The following is a 23,259-nucleotide window of genomic DNA, read 5'->3' as shown; positions in this document are numbered from 1 at the left end:
TAGATGTCTCCCAAAGGCCCATGTGTTAAAGCTGTAGTTCTCAGCTTGCTTCCATTGGGAACTGGTAGAACTTTTAAGAGGCAGGCTTGCTGGGCATGGTGCACACCTTTAATCCCAGCATTTGGGAAACAGAGTCGGACAGATTTCTGTGTGTCCCAGGCCAGCCTGTGCTACATAGTGAGTTCCAGACCAGCCTGGGCTACATAGTTAGACCCCATCGAAAGGAAGGAAGGAAGGGAAGGAAAGGAGGGAGGGAGGGAGGGAGGGAGGGAAGGAAAGAAGGAAGGGAAAGAAAGAAAGAAAGAAAGAAAGAAAGAAAGAAAGAAAGAAAGAGTGTTGAGTGGGAAGTCTTCTGCTCACTGAAGGTGTGGCCTGGGAGGAGCTATTGGAAACTGGACTCCAACTTTTCTTCTTTTCACACCCAGCCAAAAGATAAGCAGCCTTCTCCTCCATGAAATCCTGCCATGAATGTGTTACATCACCATAGTCCCAAAGCATTAGAACTATGTGGCCATGAACTGAAACTTCCGAAACTGTGAGCCAAAACAGCCCTTCTCCCTTTGTGGCGCTTGAACCAGAGCCATGTGGCATGCTGAGTATGCACTCTACCACTGAGCCACACTCCCAGCCAAACCTCACCTTTCTGATTATCCGAGGAGTCTGTTACAGTAACAGCTGACTCACATCATTGTAAGGACAAATTGACATCTGTACACACACACACACACACACACACACACACACACACACACACACACAAATTATGTCATGCTGAGCAAACAGCTCACACCTTTAATCCTGGCACTCAGCAGGTAGAGGAGCTAGTGAGTTTGAGGCCAGCCCAAGTTTTAGACCAGCCAGGGTTATACAGTTGGACCTTGTCTCAAAAAGAAAAATAGTATACTTCATTATACTTTGTTGTTTGTTTGTTTGGTTGTTTTTTTGAGTCAGAGTCTCTCTACCTACCTGTCCTGGAACTCACTATGCAGACCACATTGGCTTCAACTCACAGAGATCAGCCTACCTCTGCCTCCCAAGCGCTGGGATTAAAGGTGTGCACCACTATCCCAACTAAAAAGAAAAATTATGTGTATGAGCATTCTACACAAATACATGCATGTGTACCCTGTATGTGCCTAGTACACTCTGAAGAGGGAGTTACAGACAGTTGTGAGCTGTCATGTGTATACTAGGCATTGAACCTGGGTCCTCTGAAAGAACAAGTACTCTTAACCTCTGGTCCAACTCTCCAGCACTATTTTTCTTCTCTTTATTTCTTTTGTTTTGTTTTGTTTTTTGAGTCAAGAGTTTCTCTGTGTATCCCTGGCTGTCCTGGAACTCATTCTGTAGACCAGGCTGGCCTTGAACTCACAGAGATCTACCTGTCTCTGCCTCCCAAGTGCTGGGAATAAAGGTGTGCACCACTTCCACCTGGTTTTCTTTTTAAAGCAATTAATTTATTTTATTTTTCTGTGTATTGATTGGTATTTTACCTGCTTGTACCTCTGTGCACCACATACATGCAGTACCTACAGATGCCAGGAGAGGGCGTGAGATCCCCTAGAATTGGTGTTACAGATCATTTGTGAGTACCCACGTGGGTACCAATGTTCTCTGGAAGAGCAGCTGATGTTCTTAGCTGACAAGCCATCTCTTTAGGCCCTCTGTTTGCTTTTATTTGTTTGTTTTTTTGAGGTAGTATCTCATGAAGCTTACTCCTAATCCTCCTACCTCCTCTTCCCCAGAGCTGGGACTACAGGCCTATGCTCAGCTAGTTGTTTGTTATTTGAGACAGGGTATCTCTGTAGCTCTAGCTGGCCTCAAACTTATGATTCTCCTGCTTCAGCCTCCTGAGTGTTGGAATTGCAGGCACACTCCACCATACCATATCCAGCCTCATATCTTTTTAAAGAAATGTAACTTTTCTATGTCTATACATTTAACCTGACCAAAGCAGGGAGGAAGCACTCTAAACAATAACCACTCCAGAGGGCATGTGGTGGAACATGCAGACACCTAAGGGCATGTGATGGAGCATGCAGACACTGAGGGCATGTGATGGAGCATGCAGACACCTGAGGGCATGTGATGGAGCATGCAGACACCTGAGGGCATATGATGGAGCATGCAGACACCTGAGAGCATGTGATGGAGCATGCAGACACCTGAGGGCATGTGATGGAGCATGCAGACACTGAGGGCAAGTGATGGAGCATGCAGACTCCTGAGGGCATGTGGTGGAGCATGCAGACACTGAGGGCACAGGGGCAGACCCTGGGGACTGGCGGAACTCACTGTGAGAGGCTCTCGGTGCTTCAGTTGACTGGGCTTCCTGAAAATCTCCATAATACTTATTTTGAGACAGGGTCTTGCTATGTAGCCTTGGCTGGCCTCCAAGTTTTAAGCCTCCTGTCTTAACTTCCCAAAAGATTATAAGCATGTTCATCATGCCTGATAATAACTCTTTAATTTTTTTTTCATTTTATTTTGTGTGTATGGGTGTTCTGCCTGTGTATCTGTGTATCTCATGCATTCAGTGCCTGTGGAGGCCAAAATAGGGTGCCAGTTCCCCAGGGACTGCAGTTAAAGACAGTGTGAGCTGCCACGTGGGTGCTGGGAATCAAACCCAGATCATCGAGAAGAGCAGCCAGTACTCTTAATTGATGAGCCGTCTCTCCAGCCTCAGTAATTCTTTTTTTAAAAGCACATCGAGCATCTCTGAGGTCTTTCTGCAGAGTCCTCTTACCTCAGCGTTTCTCTATGCCACTTGGCAAGGAAGCCTGTCTTCACAGCTTACCATCAATGACCTGGGGACAGTGGCTCTGGGGGGTGCACTGGAGGAGGATGTTGTTTTGTGTTCACCCCCCCTCCCAGATGCTGCCTGCACCTTGATTCTCAAGCCCAAGTGACCAACCCCCTGCCTCAGTTAGGTTTAGTCAGACGGGAACACGGCAATGGGCGGCCAGCATAGCTGAATGCACAGGGGGATTAACAGTGTCCCTCATTTGCATAGCACTTGCTTTTTATGTTGCGAAGGACTTTCATAAATTTGGATGAGAAGACACAGACCTGTGGTCCCAGCACTTGAGAGGCTGAGGCAAGAAAACCCTAACCTTGAGGCCAGCCTGGGCTACACAATGAAAACCCGTCTTAAAACAAATAAATATGGGAGAGACACTGCAGCCGCCGCCATGACCAGCAGCATGTGAAGACGCCGGTAAGCCACCAGCCACGTGGCAAGGTATAGATTTATGGAAATGGATTAATTTAAGCTATAAGCACAGTTAGCAAGAAGCCTGCCACGGCCATACAGTTTGTAAGCAATATAAGTCTCTGTGTTTACTTGGTTGGGTCTGAGCGGCTGTGGGACTGGCGGGTGACAAAGATTTGTCCTGACTGTGGGCAAGGCAGGAAAACTCAAGCTACAAATGGCGCCCAACGAGAGGGCAAGAGTTTCCACCTAAAGCCTGAGAAAAGATTCTAAAACGGAGCTAAAAACAGCTTCCTAATTGTCTCCCTCAAATGAGCAGCAGCTGCCGGTTTGAGTTACTGGCAGGATCCTGGCGTGTGCGCTCAATCTGCAGTATGGCGGGAATGAGGCCTCTGCAAGTGGCACATTAAGCTGCATGGTGGATTTAGCCTTTGCTAGTACAAAACAAAAAGAGGTTTCTGGGCTACACGCTGCTTTGATAAGAAGCATAGACCCACTATTTCTGAGAGTTGATGGCTCCCAGAGCTGGCGGAAAACGTACCACTGCCATGTTGGGAAGCTGAAGTGGGCGGAGTCAGCAGCCACAGTGCTAAGAAGGCTGCAGTTTAAAGCAATAGGCTCAAGGTAATATAAAACATAAGCCACATAAAGATGGCTACCACACAGAGAATCTGGATTATGTTCTCTTTGATATTCGTAACTGAAGAAAAACATTTGATTGCAAAAGCTGTTGAGTTATGCCAAAATGTTTATTTTAAAGGTACCTTGACTTCAAAATTTGGCTATAAGGATATGTTGCTTTGGAAAAGAGGCTCTGCTTTTGTTTCTACAGAAAGCCAGAGGCTATGGATTTGTTCCAGATTAAGATACATCAGGTTTGACCAGCCAAGACCACCTGAAAGGTCTCCGATGACACCATGGCCCAGATGATCCAACATCCAGAATCGTTTCAAGGCAACTGGCTCAGACGATACGGTCTCACGGACTACTCCATGATCCTAAAATTTTCTTTGTGTCCCCATAAGATACAGCGCCCCCCTCCAGCAGGAAGTAGTTAGAGAAGCTACGCCCAAATTCCCAAATATACCAAGCTGACTTTGGAGATGTGTAAAAGTTAAAACCTTCCTTTTAAAAAAAAGAAAGGGGAAGTGCTGTGGGACGGTCTATATGTCAAATTGCTCTGATTGGTCAATAAATAAAACACTGGTTGGCCAGTGGCCAGGCAGGAAGTAGGTGGGACAAGGAGAGAGGAGAATTCTGGGAAGCAGAAGGCTGAGGCGGAGAGACACTGCAGCCGCCGCCATGACCAGCAGCATGTGAAGATGCTGGTAAGCCACGAGCCACGTGGCAAGGTACAGATTTATGGAAATGGATTAATTTAAGCTATAAGCACAGTTAGCAAGAAGCCTGCCACGGCCATACAGTTTGTAAGCTAAAAAAAAAAAAAAAAAAAAAAAAAAAAAAAAAAAAAAAAAAACAAATAAATATAAATATGAGGCTTACAGGCAGGATTTGATGACACAGCTTGTTAATCCCAGCTGCTCAGGAGGCAGAGGCAGGAAGACAGCAAGTTTAAGACCTTCCTGGACTACAGAGTAAGTCTGAGGCCAGCCTGGACAATTTAGTGAAACCCCATCGCAAAATAAAAAGATAAACTGAGCCGGTTGTGGTGGCACACACTGGTAGGATTTGCTGAAAAAGATAAACTGAGGCTGGAGATATTACCTAGCACATGCAAGACCTGAGGATCAATCTCCAGTACTACTGAATGAATGGTTTTCATATTTTCCTTCTTTGGACAGACTATCTGGGACTGGAGAGATGGGTTCTATGGTTAAGAGCATTGGGTGCTCCTCCAGAGGACCTGGGTTCAATTTCAAGTACCTGCATGGTGGCTCACAACTTTCCATAACTCCAGTTACAGAGGATCCAACACCCTCTTATGACCTCCTCAGGTGCCAGGTATGTACATAGTACATAGACATACATGCAAGCAAAATAAATAGATAAATAAATACAAACACATACATATACATAAAATATTTGTTCAGAAGAAAGAAAAGACTATCGTAGGCACATACACACAAAAATAACAGCTCTGCTATGTAGACACTATGCTAAGCCTATGTAAAACTTCCTGTTTAACCTCAACAACCCACTGACACAACCTCCTGTCTCACACACAGAGGGACAGAGGCATAGAGATGCTAGGCCACTTCATCACAGCTAGAAGCTGGCCAAGCTAGCCCTTGGAGCTGGTCCTGTTTGTGCTATGCTCTAAGTTTTCTGTTACAATTGCTAGGGTGAGAGGACACTGCCATAGCAGATGGAGCCATAGCCTCATCAGGAGACTGTCCACTCTCTAGTACTACCTTGCCCCAGTGGCCTCTCCACTCATTTGTGGCTAGCAAAGTATCCCAGGAAATCTGAGCCTGAGGCAGGCAGAGCAATAACAGGCCAAAGCCAGAGTCAGGCAAGAGATAAGGGTCTCTGGATCCTACGGGGGCATCTCAGAAGACGCTGGAGCCTAAGGGGTCTGAGGAAGGTGACCCCTGACTCATCAAGACTGGTGGAAAGGGTTCACAGTGGACCAAAGCCCTGGACCACCCTCGGGACTGCCCTCACCCTACTTTTATCTCTACTTTAAGCAGGTTCAAGTCATAGACTGTTCCCAAGGCACACCCTGAATGCAGAGGAAGAGGGCATGGCACTAACATCTTAGGGGCTGGTCACACCTGACAGGTGGCAAACAGCAGGGCTTTGGCCAGCAGCCAGGATGGAGGACCCTGAGAAACTGGAGACTCCAGAGATGATCTCAGGACCGCTCTTGGGTATGACTAGGGAGAGGGAAAGCTGGCACGGTAAGGGGACAGAAACACGGAGAGGTCACACAGTAAATCCATTGGTCGTAGAGGTAGATGCCAGGTAAGGGCAAGGTGGTGCATGATCTCTAGTGTGCTTCATAGCTCGGTGAGGCTCAGGTGTGAGGCACAGTCTCCATGGAAACCACATGACTCCATGGAGGAAGACAGGCTGGGAAGCAAGCAGGAAGCCCTCCTGCCCATGCCAGTGCACCCTGCAGAGAGGTAACCCCATCCATCCAGGCCGCTCTTTTTCCGGAGTGCTGGCCTACACTAACAACACGTGAGGGAAGGGTTAACTCCAGCAAGCCTCTTATCTGATGGCTTCTTTGGTAAAAAGCTTTTCTGTGCCCAAACTCGCTGGAAACTTTCTCTGGAACACAAAGAATGCTTTCCATTAGGAAAATCCTGGGCAGCTGCCCAGTCTCAGGACCTCCAACCTGCACGGTCAAGCATGGCCATCAGTCTGGAATCTGACTGCAATTAGAGGGGCTGCCTGGGCAGTTCTTGAAACCTAAGTAGCCAGAATGAAGCATAGGTTTTGAGTGGCTCCCCTCACGCTCTTTCCTGGGATGGAGCGTTTCAGGTTAACATTTGGGCCTCTGAGAATAGTTCATATGAGACTCCCTCATTCAAAGCTTTTACAAGGATTTTATCCTTTAGGTGGTAGGTAACAGTTTCACCTCTGTGAACTCTGGACAACAAGGGTCGGCTGACCTTCCAGCCAGCAGACATGGACTTAGAGAAATAAACTATCTTGGATATTATACAGCTGTGAATACAGATAACTGGCAGCCACATGACAATGTAGATGTCTTAGAAAGAGTTGTTCTCGGGCTGGAGAGATGGCTTATCGGTTAAGAGCACTGGCTGCTCTTCCAAAGGTCCTGAGTTCAATTCCCAGCAACCACATGGTGGCTCACAACCATCTATAATGAGATCTGGTGCCTTCTTCTGGCTGTAGGCATACATGCAGGCAGAACACTGTATACATAATAAATAAATCTTTAAAAAAAAAAAAAAGAAAGAAAGTTGTTCTCCCCCCAGTTTACAGCTGCCTATATGTAAAAATACCATCTTCACAGAGTTCCTACATGACACACAGTGGCATCGCTTAGGTGACAGCATCCCAAGGTAGCAGGGCTATCTTGTCACTGGCATTAAGAATTATGTGTGGTGGTGAGATGTAGTGCCAGCCCGGTGTACTGGCACAAGCCTTTAATCCTAGCACTTGGAAGACAGAAACAAGTGGATCTCTGTGAGTTCAAGGCCAACTTAGTCTGCATAGTGAGTTCTAGGATAGTCAGGGCTAGGTAGAGAGACCCTATCTCAAAAAAGAAAACAAAAAGAAAAACAAAAAAAAAACCCACAAAAAACAAAAATGTAAGGAAGTATAATATTTTTCTTTTTGTGGCAAGATCTAGGTAGAGAAGAAAGAGGAGGCGGCAGCGGCGGCGGCAACACATGGTGGAATCCCTTTGGTCTGTGCTCACCTCTCCCTTGGAATGCTACCATGCTAAATAAATAAATGCAAAGGTTTCTTTCCCCCGTCCCTTCAGATCTCTTCTTCATTTTTCCTCAAAGCTTCAGTCTCCCAAAGAGCTGAAATTACAGGTATGTACCACAGTATCCAGCCCTATAAATTCTTATTATATTAAAATTATGCTTTGAGGGACTGGGGATTTAGCTCAGTGGTAGAGCACTTGCTTAGCAAGTGCAAGGCCCTGGGTTCGGTCCTCAGCTCTGGAAAAAAAAAAAGTTGGATGCTACCAGAATCCAAACTTAAAATTTGGGCTTGGGGATTTAGCTCAGTGGTAAAGTGCTTGCCTAACAAGCACAAGGCCTTGGGTTCGGTCCTCAGCTATGAAAAAAAAAAAAAAATGCTTTGAAAAGGCCATGAAAGGCCACATTTCAAAGAAAGAAAACATCAGAGCAGGCAACATGTCCTGGAATCCCTCTCTCTGACCCTGTTTGCTACTCAGATACTGCTCTTTTCTGGTCCCCAAGGGTCCCTTCTCATCCTAGGATACGAGTGGTCTCCACTCTTGATTAACTTTTGGGAAACAAGGAGAAGAAATAGATGCATCACCACTCATTGAGGGAAAAAAAAAAAAACACTGAAAGAAATAAAGCACAAAGGCAGTGGAAAGCCAAGCACCGTAGCTCATGCATGTAACCCCAGCATTACTTGGGATAATGAGGCAAGAGGATCGGGTTCAGAGTCCCAAGTCTCACCCAGCCTCAGCTACATGAGGCCAGTGCTGGTTACACAAAACCATTAAAACAACAACCGAAATAAACATCACACTCAGACCATTACCACAAGACAATGGAGGTTTGGGTTCTAGGCATTGGCTGGTTTCTCATTTGTCCTAAACTCCATGCCCTGCGGACCACATCACTTCCGATGGGCCAGGGCGAGGTCAGCAGTACTGTCTCCCTTGCTTTCCTGGTATGGGAGAGAGATGAGTATCTAGGGCTATGACCACACTAGGTTCCTCACCCTGCCTGTCCCCTGTGAAGAGCTTCATCAAACTTCATGTGGTTTACCTGTCTTCCCTCACCTAAAGGACCGTGTGAGTTTGTGTACTTTATAATTTACATTCTCCAATAAAGGTGTCTTAGTTAGGTTTCTACTGTTGTGATAAAATACCATGGCCAAAAGCAACTGAAGAAAAGGTTTATTTCGGCCTACTGCTCTCAGGCTGTAACTCCCATCACTGAAGGAAGGAACTCAAGCAGGAACCTGGAAGCAGGAACTGAGGCAGAGCCCATGGAGGATGGTGCTGCTTACTGGGGGGCTTGCTCCTCATGGCTTGCTCAGCCTGCTTTCTTAGACCATCCAGGACCACCTGCCTAGGGGTGGCACCACCCACAATTGGCTGCAATTCCCATCAATCAGGAACCAAGAAAATGCCCCACAAACTTGCCTACAGACCAATCTTATATTGTCATTTTCTCAGTTCAGGTTCGCTCCTCTCAGAGGCTCTAGCTTGTGTCAAGCTGACAAGCTAACCAGGACAACAGATACATTTTATTATATATCAGGTAATCTAAAATTGCCTTTCAGTACCTGGGCTTCTGAGCTGGCTGGCGGCATCACCGTTGTTGCAGGTTCTGTAAAAAAAGACAGTGAAGGTTACATTGGAAGCCCCAGACAACACGGCTTGCTCTTTCTCCCTCTGCTCCACCTTCCCTAAGGCACATAGCACATCCCCCCAAAGAACACCAGAAAGCTCACAACAGGCTGAGATACTGGCCCCTTGAACAGAAACCCCAAGGCCTAGCCTAAGTCAGGCCTGGACAGGATTCAGGCTACAGAGCACAAGTGATGTGGACCCTGCTCTTAGACAGCTGTCCATCCCCTGGTCCATAGCCACAGCTCAGAGGAGGGATGAAGTCAGGGATGAAGTCAGGGATGAAGTCAGGGATGAAGTCAGGGATGAAGGACAGTCAGCAGACTGTGTGTATGTCCAGGTTCTGAAGGAGAGGGGCTGCTCAGCTGTCACTGCAGGAAAGACTCATAATCTGAAATGGGGATCCCACTTCCTAGAAGCGAGGTCCTGTGAGCCAGAACACAACAGGGAGATAAGAAACCCTGACGGCCCCGGTTTGGGGTTTTTCCAACGGCACCTCTCAAAGGAGTCACTGGGTGGAAGGGCAGGGAGAAGCTGGACTCTACATTTTATTTACAGAACACATCACTGGTAAATGCCAAAAAGTGAGTCAGCATTTTCCAGGGCTTACTCATGTGGCTCAGCTACAGCCCAAGAGGTGGATAGCTCCAGCACCCATTTCACAGATGAGAAGCCAAAGGCAAAGAGTAAAATCTGACTCCAAGGCATCACAGGGAAAGGGGTGTTTTGGCTCAAGGTGGCAGGCCAGAGACCCTAGGATCTGTGCAGCCAGTAACCCCCAGTTAATCAGCCCACTTCCAACTGTCCCCTCCTCGGGCTTCCTTTAATCATGTATAAAGGTAGAACCATGTAATGATATAAACTACAGCTTCCTTAAGTTCTAGGATGAAGTGAGACATAAAAAATAACAAACTATAAAATTGCCTGCTAGGTAAACCTGCTAACTCCACAAATATGTTCAAATTGCATCAAGAACCAGGAAGACTGCCAAAGATAGAGACTGAGATCCATTAAAATAATGGGAAACAATCCATTCTCCAATATCAGTGAATCAATAAAGAAAGTGAGTTCAAAGAGCATGCAGTCGGAGGATTTGTGATCCCAGGGACTCGGTCCCCAGCCCACTTTGGATGTTTAAGGAAACTTTGTAGGTGTGACTGGACTCACACACTAGAAAGATGAAAGAGAACTGATCAAGTATAAAGGTACTTCCTGGAAAAGGCAAGTGCTCTGAGTCCGGGGGTCATGAAGGCAGGGCAGGCTGGTGGACATTTGCCAGTTCCGCATGCAGCCAGTCCTGGTCTTCAGCTCTGAGCAGCTTTCTGGTCAGAACTTTTTAAAAGTTCTCATGTATCTCAGGCTGGCCTTGAAAGTCACTATGTAGCTGAGGATGACCTTCAATTTCTGACCCTCTTGCTTGCATCTCCCAGTACTGGGATTATAGATGTGTGCAAACACACCCAGTTTATGTGGTGGTGGAGACTGAACCCAGGGCCTCCTGACTGTGTAAGCACTATACCAACTGAGGTACAATCATAGCCCATGAGTAGAATATTTTTAATGCTTAAATAGTCAATCTTAACAAGAAAAGTACTGGGGCTGGACAGATGGCTCAGTGGTTAAGAGCATTGGCAGCTCTTCCAGAGGTCCTGAGTTCAATTCCCAGCAACCACATGGTGGCTCACAACCATCTGATGCCCTCTTCTGACCTGCAAGCATATATGTAGGCAGAACACTGTACATATAGAATATTATTGTCTAGCTCAAAGACATGACAATCCTCCCACCTTGGCTTCTTCAGTGCTGGGATCACGAGTACATCCCTCTATGCCAGGGGAGTCTTGGGTTTTAATGAACAAGCTATGACTTTGTGAGATTCTGGGATGACAGTGACCACCACACAGCCAGAGGCCAGGCCCAAGACTAACAAATGCCAGTGGTTTCTCCAACACTGTGCTGAGTGGGGAGACTATAAGTGTGCACCATCACACCCAGCTTCCGAGATGTCTTCTCTCCATAGGAAGAAACTGGAACTCAGGCGGACTAAGAAGAATTGTACTTGAAATCATACAGATGGCAATGATGGAGCTGGGCCAAGGAGTTCCCATTATGTCTGAAATGCTATGTCGAGGTGGAGCTGGAAGTGGACCACCAAGTTTCTATCAGCATCATTTCTGCTAAGGACTCAGACTCAGCTTAGTGCTCGTTTCCCCAAGGGTAGCCTCGTGCTGAAAAGAAAATAGCCATTCCAGATGATCTTGTTAAAATAGCGACTGAGGAGAAACCAAGGGGCTAGGGAGTTTTCCTGGAAACAATCCTGTGTCATGGAAGTAAGGCAGCAGATCTGGAAAGCTGCCTGTGGCTTCTGCATCCCCAGCCCCTTCTCCAGAAGGAGCATCCAGGGAAGGTACGTCTGTCACCAACAGTAAGAGGAGGAGCTTGGCAGCTGGAGCCACCATTTGCCTCCAGGGAGCCAGCTGTCCTCCAAGAGACTGAAGTCAGGTTCTGACCAGTCCACGGTCATGGGGCAAGTGCCTGACATCACTTCAACACCCTCGCCAACGCTGCCTAACTTATGGTATCACCTCAAGGAAGAAGTGAGGTAACAGATGCAGAGACGCTTCCTAAGGTGCAATACCGGATGAATGTGGAGTGCCCGGTCCCCTGCAGTGGTACAGTGGATGGTAGGACCTCCTGATTCGGATTCCTTTTTGGGCTTAAGGGCAGGGGCAGGGTTAGCTAACCGCTCTACGTGATATAACCCCTCTTCACTCAGCTAAAGGGGACTTTATACATCTTAGGAAGGCCTTTTTCGACACAAGACGTTTTCCCACCTCAAGTCTAGACTTCTAAGAGTATTTTGACAGTGAATGAAAGCTAAAGAGCAGCCATTTTAAGTCCAAAAGACTTCCTGTCCTGCATCTCAAGCACAGTGCTCACAGGTCCCTATATGGCCAAAACACATAGTTGAGGGGCGTGTGCAATGAAGACACGGCATACACAGTTCCTGGTAGACAAGGAACCGGCCACAGCCCTCACAAGGCAACCTGCCAAGTCCGCAATGTTACACACTCTCCCCTTCTGATCTAGCAGGTCAGTCTTTAGAAGGCACACCCATGCATCACAACACCTTTGAGAACACTGCTGAATCTATCCTATACCAAAATGCATACGTGCCCACTGAAGACAAACACACAGAGCATCCACACCCAGAACATTAGGTGTCACTAAAAAGAACAGGTGGCTAGGAGAGGTGGCAGATTAAGAAATTTACTTGAAACCAGACCTGGGTAGCTGAGGCAGTAAGATTCCAAGTTTAAGGCCAACCTAGGTAACAGAAAGAAAGACCCTGTTTCAAACAAACAACCCAATAAGATGTCTTTTGTGTGCTGAGTTGATCTGAGGCCCCCACTCAGGGGAGAGAAAAAAACAGCAGCCTGACTTTAGGAGGAAGTGCCCAGGCCTCGGGGCTGGCATGTGCAGGAACCCTCACATTCTTGGCAGCCTGTGAGGAGGGAGGAAGGGCATCCAGGCACCGTGACACAGGGCTCCTTCAAGGTCTTCCCTTTCAAGTTTCTGAATCTGAGCGCTGGCTGCTCTTACAGAAGACTCATTCCATTTCCAGCACTCACAGGACAGTTCACACCCACCTGTAACTCCAGTTCCAGGGGATTGGAATTCAATGCCCTCTTCTGGCTTCCATGGGCATCAGGCATGCACATGAGACACATACACACATTCAGGGGAAACACTCATACACAGAAAATAAAACTTAATGTGTGGATTTGCTAAACTCAAGAAATAAGTTTGGAAAAGTGAAAATACAGCACCTACATATCTCCTAGGTCAGGGTGCAGCCTCCAGCCAAGGGACTGTGGAGTCAAAGGTCATGTGACTGATGGTGGCAGTTCCTTCTCACAAAAGTGATATCACTTACCACCAAGGGCTTGTCAGGATGGAGTGAAAACACACCCAGTGACTGGCACTTAGTAAGCCACATGTACAGGGGGGCGGCTTCCATTGTCAAGAAGTGAACAGTAAAATGAGTTGTGACCCAGGTCTAGTGTCAGCCTCGGAAACTGGTGAAAGCCAAGAGAGAACCGCCCACAGGAAGGCAGAGTCAGAGTCCTGTGCTTGTTGAACAAACAGAGTTCTGTGGGGCAAAGGGATACAGGTGTGTCCCTCCTCCTCTTCCACAGATGGGTGGCAGCTCATCCTGGACTGAGTGAGAACAGCAGGCTTCTCTAAACACACACACACACACACACACACACCCCTCCCAGGAAGTGTCTTCCTACAGCAGGAACCCAGTCCCCCAGTGGCAGATCTGGAGGGGACCCACATCAGCAGTGATAATATCAGACCCACGTCACAATTAAGGTCTGCCTCACATGTCAGCAGTGCCTGATGCGGAGGCCTGCCTGGCATCCCAGGCCTTGGGCACTCATGACTCCCTAACAGTGGGCAAACCGTGGGGACTGTGAGGGTGGGGGTAAAACAACAAACAAAACAAAACAGTGGGCAGGCCTGACTTCCATGTTACACTTCCATGCCCAACCTCTGGCGACCGACACATCTGGGGACATCGCCAAGATCACACCACTGGTCCTAGCAGGAAGACACAGCATGCAGCTGACAAAATTAGATTCTGCAAGATGGCTCAGCAGATAAAAGTGCTTGCTTTGCAAACCTAAAGACCTGAGTTCCATCCCCAAAAGCGTGGTGGAAAGAAGGGTCTGAGCCCCGGAAGTCATCCTCATGTGTCAAGGCATGTGCATGCTCTGTCTGTCTCTCTCTGTCTCTCTGTCTCTCTGTCTCTGTCTCTCTCTCTCTCTCTCTCTCTCTCTCTCACACACACACACACACACACACACACACGATGTTATAAAATAAAATGCTAAACAAAATGTGTTAGAAAGGGGAAGTCTGCATTCCCTTGGGGCGGGACATTGGTGAAATGCCTCGGAGGGTAAGGGCACTTTCCACCAAGCCTGACAACCTAATTCATCCCTGGGGTCCATATAGTGGAAGGACAGAACCGGCTCCTGCAAGTTGTCCTCTGACTTCCATATGTACGCTATGGGATATATACTTAAAGATTTATTTACTTTAATTTTATGCATATGAGTGTTTGGTATGCAGTGCCCACAGAGGCCAGGAGAGGACATCAGATCATTTGGAACTAGTTACAGACAGCTGTGAGCTGTGTGGTGATGCTGGGAACTGAACCCCGGTACTCTGCAAAAGCAGCAAGTTCTTTCAGGCCATGAACCATCTCTCTAGCCCCACACTTTATTTTCTTTCCTTCCCTCCCTCTCCCCACTCTCTCTATAGCCCTGGCTGTCCTGGAACTCTCTTTGTAGGCTGGCCTCAAACTCACAGAGACCCATCTGCCTCTGCCTCCCAAGTACTGGGATTAAAGGTGTGCACGTGCAGCAGTACCACCACCACCACCACAGCTGAAAGTATTTTCTTGCCAGCAGTGGTGGCGCACGCCTTTAAACCCAGCACTTGGGAGGCAGAGAGACAGGCGGATCTCTGTGAGTTCAAGGCCAGCCTGGTCTACAGCGTGAGATCCAGGACAGGCACCAAAACAACACAGAGAAACCCTGTCTCAAAAGAAAAAAAAGAAAAGAAAAGAAAAAGAAAAAGAAAAAAGATAATGTCATAATGAATTCCATTTTATGTATAAACAATATGTGATAATTTAAAACTTTTTTTTTTTTGGTATTTTTTTTTTTTTTTTTTGGTTTTTTCGAGACAGGGTTTCTCTGTGTAGCTTTGCGCCTTTCCTGGAGCTCACTTGGTAGCCCAGGCTGGCCTCGAACTCACAAAGATCCGCCTGCCTCTGCCTCCCAAGTGCTGGGATTAAAGGCGTGCGCCACCACGCCCGGCTTTTTTTGGTATTTTGAGACAGGGTTTCTCTGTGTAGTTTTGGTGCCTTTCCTGGATCTCGATCTGTAGACTAGGCTGACCTCAAACTCATAGAGATCCACCTGGCTCTGCCTTTGGAGTGCTGGGATTAAAGGCAAGAACCATCGCCGCCTAGATGCCAGGGGTGGAATTGAACAGGTGTCCTCCTACCTTCCCCTGTGTGGTTAGCAGAACAATCCAAAGCTGCCCATGTTCTAATCCCCAGGACCTATGGATATGCTGTGTTACATGGTGGATGAAATAGGGTTGCTAATAGCTAGCCTGAAGGTAGAGGTTATTCTAGATATATGATTCTTAAACTGGAAGCGAATATACTTGTGTTATTTTAAATCAGTTTAAGGGTGTTACAAAGCCATAGGAACCTCATACATTCTCGTTTAAGCTCTGCCCACCCTCTCCTCTTGCTTCCTTGGGGAAAGGACCACAAGCCCACTGTCCTGGAGTAAAGTAGGACTCACTGGACTGAGAAAGCAGTGGCTGAACTTCCTCCAGGTACTCTGGTCCTTAAGCTGATTTGCCCAACCAGCAGGGTATCATCTCCAAGCAGAAGGCCCTACCCCTTAGCACTGTCTTACCTAGAGGCCAACTCTCTCTGAGGAATCAGTTAATGACCAGAGCAGAAACCCTAGTACATCTGTTGAAGTGGTCTACATTCTGGGACCAGAACTCCCGGTATGAAAGGCTGAGAGGACCTTAGCCGTGCCCGGCACCTTTAATACACTTGTGCTGTGCTGGACATTAAAGGATTCTCTGTGGACACCAAGTTGGCAACAGGTAAGTGTGGAGAAGTCCAGGGCCATAGACACAGCAGCAAGGTGACAAGCTGAACCATGCAAGTTACACAGAGACCCCACAGGTGCCTTAAGACTTGAGGCTTTCTCCTTCTAGAAGCACAATGAAGAGCATGTAAACAAATGTGTGGGCTAGCATCCTGATGTCATGTATCTTGAGGCCTTCTGGGCCAGCCAACCTTAGGCACAGGCAGTATCGCAGAGGGAAAATATACTTGAAAAATTGCCTTCTTGCAAGGCCTAATTCAGAGGTGAAACTAAATCGGAAAAGCTGTACACACACACACACACACACACACACACACACACACACACACACACACACACACACACCCAGCTCACAGACACACCCAGACTGTCCAGGCATCCTGCCACAACCCCACAGCATTGAGCCCTTACTTCTGAGTGGGAGGGCTCGGCGATAGGGCACTGGCCGTCAAGAAGTACGAAGGGAGTCCTTTGCAGAACTGCATTCCTCGGGCTGCAAGCCACATTTGTGTCAAGGGTTCATTTGCATGGACCCTGGACACTGCATCCCAAGCTGAGTCTGGCCAAGGTACACAAAGGTGTGGCACTTGGACACCTGCTGCTGTGCCCCAGGCCAGAGCTCCCCTTTGGTGCTGTGCTGGAAGGCTACAGAAACACAAACACGAGCTCTGAGGCAGGTGCCAGGTCATGCCCATCTCATCGACTTTGGACAGCTGCTTCTCTTGTGTGACCTTCCGTTTCCTCGTGTGCAGAGTGGGGATCTCAGCAGGATGCTCTGGAGGAAGAGTAAACGCAACACTGTTGTGCACTTGCCCTGTGAGCACCTCTGATAGGCTCCAGTCACCCATCCACGGTAGCCTGGTGTTAGCCCCACCGCAAGTTAGCTGAGCGACCTTCACAGAACACAGGACTCACAGCTCTGGGGTGCCTTGCAGTAGCGAGGTGGGTAACACAGCTGTGACAGGAACTCAAGAACTATGGGCAGGAACCACATGGGAAGGACCTGGCTCAATAACCATGCTTCAACCACAAATATTCTGGTATCCAGGAGGCTCTGGAAGGGACAAATTCCCTCCTCTGCAATGGAATGTTTCCTTCCTAGTCATTTTTGGGTCCTCTCGGGATGACTGGGGTCCCTGGACAGGGCCACATGCAATACTCGGCTGTTTAAGAAGAAAAGCCAGCTGAACGGGCAGCCCCAGTCATGGTGAAGGTCGGAGACTTCAATAGCCAAGATCCAGGATGTGGCGTCGCAACTCCAGTGGTCCAGTGGTATTTCTCAGAAGCCAAAGATCTGCTTTAGGTCAAAGAGGGGACACGGGGCTGAGAAACAGACAAGTGAGCACCCAGTTTAAATAGATGGCCCACTTACACGTGCAGTTACAGCAACAAGCTACACAGGCAAGGCGGAGGAGAGAACCCTGGCTGTGCTTCTTGGACACGCTCTCTCTCTCACTCGCCCACACTGCCTCATTCCAGCCTGTCCCCACCACTGCTCTGTGACATGCAAGTGCCTACTCTTTAGCACTGTTGGGCAATAGGAGTGAAAATATGCCAGGCGGTGATGGCGCACGCCTTTAATCCCAGCACTCAGGAGGCAGAGGCAGGTGGATCTCTGTTCAAGACCAGTCTGGTCTATAGAGTGAGTTCTAGGAGAGCCAGGGCTGTTACACAGAGGAACCTTGTCTCAAGTGAAAACATGATTGCAGTTCCACGGACACTGTGTCGGTTCTAGTCCATACTGGAGCTCGGGTCTACAACACAAGCAGGGTTGGGCAGCCTCACATCCACGCAGGATAAGCTGGAATGGGAAGCTGCCCACAGAAACCCAACACTGAGATCTAGAACTCTTCAAGGGACAGTGAGCCTCAGACCTGCAAGCAGAAAAGGGTGGGTGGAGAAGGAGTATGGACCTGAGAGGCACCCCAAATGCAAGATCGGGCCACCTGGGAAAAGGCTTATCAAACGTTATTAGGAGCAGGTGTGGGGATATAGCTCAGTTGGTACAATGCTTGCCTAATGTGAAGGAAGCCATGAGTCCCATCTCCGCCACTGCACAAATCACGTGTGGTATTACACATTTATGACTCCAGTCGTTGGGAGGTGGAGACAGGAGTAACAAAAGTTCAAGGTCAACCCCAGTTACTGTCTTAGGGTTTCTATTGCTGTGATAAACCACTATGATCAAAAACAATTTGGGGAGGAAAGGCTTTATTTTAGCTTACAGTTCCATATTACAGTCTATCACTGAGGGAAATCAGGGCAGGAACTCAAGGCAGGAACCCAGAGGCAGGATCTGATGCAGAGGCCATGGAGGGGTGCTGCTTACTGGCTTACTCCCCAAGGCTTACTCAGCCTGCTTTCTTATAGAACTCAGGACCATCTGCCAAGAGTTGGCATCACCCACAATGTGCTGAGACCTTCCACATCAATCACTCATTAAGAAAATGCCCCACAGGCCAATTTGGTGGGGCATTTTCTCAGCTGAAGTTTCCTCTTCCCAGATGACTCTAGCTTGTGTCAAGTTGGCATAGAACTAACCAACAGTTACACAGTGAGTCAAGGACAGACTGGGACATGTGATACACACACACACACACACACACACACACACACACACACACACACACAAAACCACCAAACAGAAACCCCAAAGCCCCTGAAAATAGAGAATTGTATGTACACGAGCATGAAAAGAGAGCAGGGAGGTAACGGGAGAAGAGACGACATAGCGTTCACTCCCACTTTGGAGGACGGTAAAAGATCCCAACCCCCAGTTCAGCCTCCGCCTGTCCACATGAGTTTCCTGCAGGAAGAGATGACTGACAGCAGATTCAGGCTGGTGGGCTTGGAAGCTGCAGACTCCATGAGGCTGATGGCCAAATCCCACTTAGGAAGTGGTCATGTCATGTTCCTGAATAAACTACCCTGGAGCTTGAGATAGACAAAGGTCACTGAAAACACCGTGGGGGTCCCTGATCTCTAACCAAACTCCATTTAAGGAACTGGCTTTGTCCCTGGAAACCATCACCTGATAGTTTCTTATCTGGGCTTTAAAAAAAAAAAAAAAAAAAAACACTCTATCCTGGCTGGGTAATGGGAGTGAAACCTTTAATCCCAGCACTCGGGAGGCAGAGGCAGGCAGTTCTCTATGAGTTAAGTTCGAGGCCAGCCTGGTCTACAAAGCAAGTTCCAGGACAGCCAAGGATATACAGAGAAATCCTGTCTTGAAACATCCCAAAAGAAAAAAAAAAATCACTCTTTCCTCAACATTCAGTTTTAGTAACTCTACATGCTACTACATGTAGCTCTGCTTTCTCACCCTCCGCTCCCCACCAAACGGCTCAGTGGTTAAAAGTATCTACTGTCCTTCCAGAAGACCTGAGTCTAATTCCCCACATCCAGGTCAGGTAACTCACAACTTCCTGGAACTCTGGCTCCAGGGGACATCCAATACCTCCTGAACTCGGGAATGTACACACACAATTAAAAATGATAAAAATAAATATTAATTTAAAAAAATAAGTCAGGTGTAGCGGCAATGTTAGCACTTGAAAGGCTGGGGCTGGAGGGTCTGAGTTCCAAGAACCTGTCTCTGGTATGTGTACACACACACACACACACACACACACACACACACACAGACACACACTTCTAGGGTGACTATGAAGCTGTCTTACATGAAGAACTGAATTTGGATCTGTAGCATCCACATAAAAGCTGATCTTAGCAGCAGGGGCCTATAACCCCAGTGCTGGGGACATATACCAGATGGCAGCCAGTCTAGACAAAATGGTGAGCTCCAGTTTCAGTGAGAAACTCTGTCTCAAACAAAAATAAGGTGAAGAATAAGACCTGCATGGCTTAGAGATTGACCTAACTGGGTGACAACCTCCAATGGACCCAACATCCAACGCGGCAGATTAAGAAACTCTACTATCGTCAAAAACAAACTCAAATGCTGACAATGAAGAATGAGCATTTTTTGGACAGCTACTTCAAGAATAAGCTACACAAATTCTTTAGTGAATTCACTAGTCACTCAAGTCCTACAGAAAAATGCTGGGCTGGCTACTTCCAGGGGGGTGGCTACCTGAAAATTACAGCTGATTGCTGATTTGTGACACTCAGAGATTGTTCTGGTAAATACAGTGGTTTTTGTTTTGTTTTGTTTTGTTTTTTTCCTTTTGGTTTTTCAAGACAAGGTTTCTCTGTGTAGCCCTGACTGTCCTGGAACTTACTCTGTAGACCAGGCTGGTCTTGAACTTGAGATCTGCCTGCCTCTGCCTCCCAAGTGCTGAGATTAAAGGCGGCACCACCACCTGGCTTCACACTTCTCTTAACTCTTTTTTTTTTTTTTTTTTTTTGGTTTTTCGAGACAGGGTTTCCCTGTTTAGCTTTGTGCCTTTCCTGGATCTCGCTCTGTAGAACAGGCTAGCCTTGAACTCAAAGATCCACCTGCCTCTGCCTCCCAAGTACTAGGATTAAAGGCGTGCGCCATCACCGCCTGGCACACTTCTCTTAAGAGTCAACGAGGCCCTGTAGTCCCAGCATCATAGGGCTGAGTGGGAGAATCACTAGACCTCAAGAGCTCAATATCAGCCGGAACAACAAAGCAAGATCCTATCCTAAAAAAAAAAAGCCATAAACCTCATTTACCTTCACAAGGTTTGTTAACCAACAGACACCAAAGATAAGCTGAATAGAAAGTGAAATTGGACCCCTTGGTGCCACAGACAGGTTCCCCTCCCCAAAGGTCAACACTGAGTGCCTTCTCTGAGCTTTGACCCAGCAGGAAGTGCTACTGGTCTGAGAACATTAAGGCAGTACAGACACAACTCTGGGGGATGGAGAACAGGCTAGACTGCCCTTTTTGATGCTCCAGAGAGACCCAACAGCTCAGCTTGGTCTGTTCACAGTGTAGCCCACCACTATGACAGCAAGCCACTTGCAACCCTAAGCCTCAGCTTCCCTGTCTCTGACATCAGCGGGCTAGCCCGGGCCGGGCTCCCTGCAGTCTTGCTCTGCCGTGCTGGAGCCAGATCCTGGGTTCTATTCTCTACGGCAAGCAGCGGAGTAGGTCCAGGAATAGTCTTGTAAGGAGGCTAGAGCCTCAGAAGTAAAGCTCCATGAATGTGCAGGCTGCAGGGTCCCCAGGTCAAAGCAGTTGATGGTTCGTGTACCTGTCCCTTCAGGCCAGCCTTGGGAGGGTGGAGCAATACATGGATTCAGAGCATGAGCACCAGTTTCGGCAAATTATGCCACTTTCTGAGCAGATGTGGTCAAGGTTAAACCTCAGCCTACCTGGGTGCTGTGCTTATTATTTCCCTGTGAAATGTATCAGTGCTTGTGTGAAAAATTTAACAACTTGCAAGTGTCAGGCAGGGGTGTGGAGGGAGGAGGGAAGTGGGTACAGGCTGAGGAGGCCTGAGAAGGCAGGGCTGGCTCCTGTGTGTGCACAATGGGCCCTCCCTGTTACAGAAGCAGCTGTTGTCCATTGCTTCTATTTGGCTTTGCTTCTCATTCCTATTCCCCCGCAGATGCCTGCTTGGGGGAATTTCTGCAAGCCCACAGCTCTCAGGGTTGGAGAGAGGCCAGCCTTCATTCAGCAAACACACAGCCTGCCTTTGTGCTCCCAACAGGGTATCAACTTTTAGGGTAATATCACTGTATGCTGTATACTAGAACTACAATTCTCCAGGGGGGAAAATCAAGGGGAACAGTAAATAGCTGCTTGAACTCACCACTTTGAATAGACTTCAAGAATCTTTCAAAAGCTTAAGTGTTGGTTCTTATTGATGTTTAAATCACAAATCATACACTTTTCTTGCACTTACAATTCAGGAAATTAGTATCAACTCAGAACAGATTCAGAGCAAGGCACACAACCTCCCCACACACACAGAAAAGGACTCACATCTCTGTGCAACCTTACGGTCTGCAATGTCACTAGGAGAATGCCAGCTTCATGTGAAGCCCTACTAGAGCAAAACCAATAGGCTACAGACCCCCCCCAAACCCAGCTTGGAGAGAATAGGCTACAGAAAGGTTTCGAAAAGAAGCCCTCCAGGACTTTAAGGTAAAAGATACTCGGGCTTCTAGCCAAAGCCCCTCTCCCTAGGGGAAAGCGTCCCTGGGTGCAAGCAGCCAACCGACCGACCGCTGGCCTGTACATTAGGAACTATGGGCTGCTGGTAAGGTTATCCTAGACGGTTTGTGCGTGCGTGATGGTGGGGCTCTCCTAGGTCGAAAAGAAGACAAGGAGTCCCAGATTCAGAGGGCAGGGTGGGGCCTTCCCGGTCCCGCAGAGCGCTGTCTCCGCGCTGATGAGAGAAGAAAGGTCGAGGCCCCATCACTTGGCACCCGGTGTCCTCAGCGGCCTCCCGCCCGCCGCGCCGGCCACACCCCCACCCACTCCACGGCGCCTTACCCGGCTCCAGCCGCGCGCCAACCGAACCGTCCCTGCGCAGGAGGATGTCTGCCGTGTCCCGGATGCGCCGCACGCCCCCCGGCTCGCCCCGCAGCCCGCGGCAGCCCTGGAAACACACGGCCCAGGCCTGCTCCTCGTTGATGGGCTGCTCGTACACCTTCAGCACTTCCTCTAGGGACAGCTCCCACGGCTCGGGCCGCGCCGCGCCCCCCGCGCGTTCGGGAGCTGCCGCGCCGCCGCCGCCCGCCCGGGCCATGGCCGCCCATCATCGCCGCCCGCGCGCGCGGCGGGTCTCCATAACAGCGGGCCGACGCACCGCCGAGCGAGGGGGCGGGTCCCGCGCCGCCCGTGTGCTTTGTCATTCCGGCCCCGCCCCTCGCGAGCAGATGCAGGTGAGGGCGGGGGCTGCTGGAAAGGAGGACGCAGGCGGTCAAAGAGGCGGGGCCGGACAGGGTGAGAAGGGAGGGGCGATCCTGGAGGAGGGCTGAGGGCCAGCGGGAGGGGGGGGTGCACAAGGGCGGAGGACTAAGGAGATTTGTTAGAAGTGGGAGGGTGGGGGGAGAAGGCTTTGGACATGACTGGGAACACACACACACACACACACGTACACTCGCTCCCTTGGCTCTGGCTCTTTAAAGCAGACAGTGCCTGTGGTGGTCTTTCTGGAAGGCCTGGATGGCAAAGTGACCTTAGAAGGTTTCTATCATGTGATAGACACGAAAATGACAGCAGCTTTTAGGTCTTTCTGGAAGACCTGAAAGGTCCTTTCTCTGCTAGAAATAGAGGCAAACAATGTGACCGTGATAACATAGCACCTCATTTCCAGAGTGCATTGCCTTCATTCTAGGCCAGTTACTACAGGACACAGAAGTGGTATCAAGCTGAGCACAGCACACAGCTTTATTGA

The 23,259-nt window shown here is 48.6% G+C and overlaps 1 protein-coding gene across 1 annotated transcript in view; it reads right to left on the bottom strand.

The window, feature by feature from the left end:
* Window positions 1–22,675, bottom strand: part of Spire2 (spire type actin nucleation factor 2) — a 39,559-nt gene extending 16,884 nt beyond the window's left edge. Inside the window, exons 1-2 of the mRNA XM_028880900.2 lie at window positions 22,353–22,675; window positions 9,146–9,189 (exon numbers count right to left, since the gene is read on the bottom strand). Of these exons, the coding sequence (XP_028736733.1) occupies window positions 9,146–9,189; window positions 22,353–22,608 (300 nt within the window). The 5' untranslated portion in view covers window positions 22,609–22,675. The remainder of the gene's footprint in view (window positions 1–9,145; window positions 9,190–22,352) is intronic.
* Between the last annotated feature and the right edge of the window lie 584 nt (window positions 22,676–23,259).

The sequence above is a fragment of the Peromyscus leucopus genome, chromosome 5 (genome assembly GCF_004664715.2).
Source record: "Peromyscus leucopus breed LL Stock chromosome 5, UCI_PerLeu_2.1, whole genome shotgun sequence".
Taxonomy (NCBI): Eukaryota; Metazoa; Chordata; class Mammalia; order Rodentia; family Cricetidae; genus Peromyscus; species Peromyscus leucopus.
The sequence above is the reverse complement of the archived record's forward strand: the minus strand, read 5'-3'. Positions and strand labels throughout refer to the sequence as shown.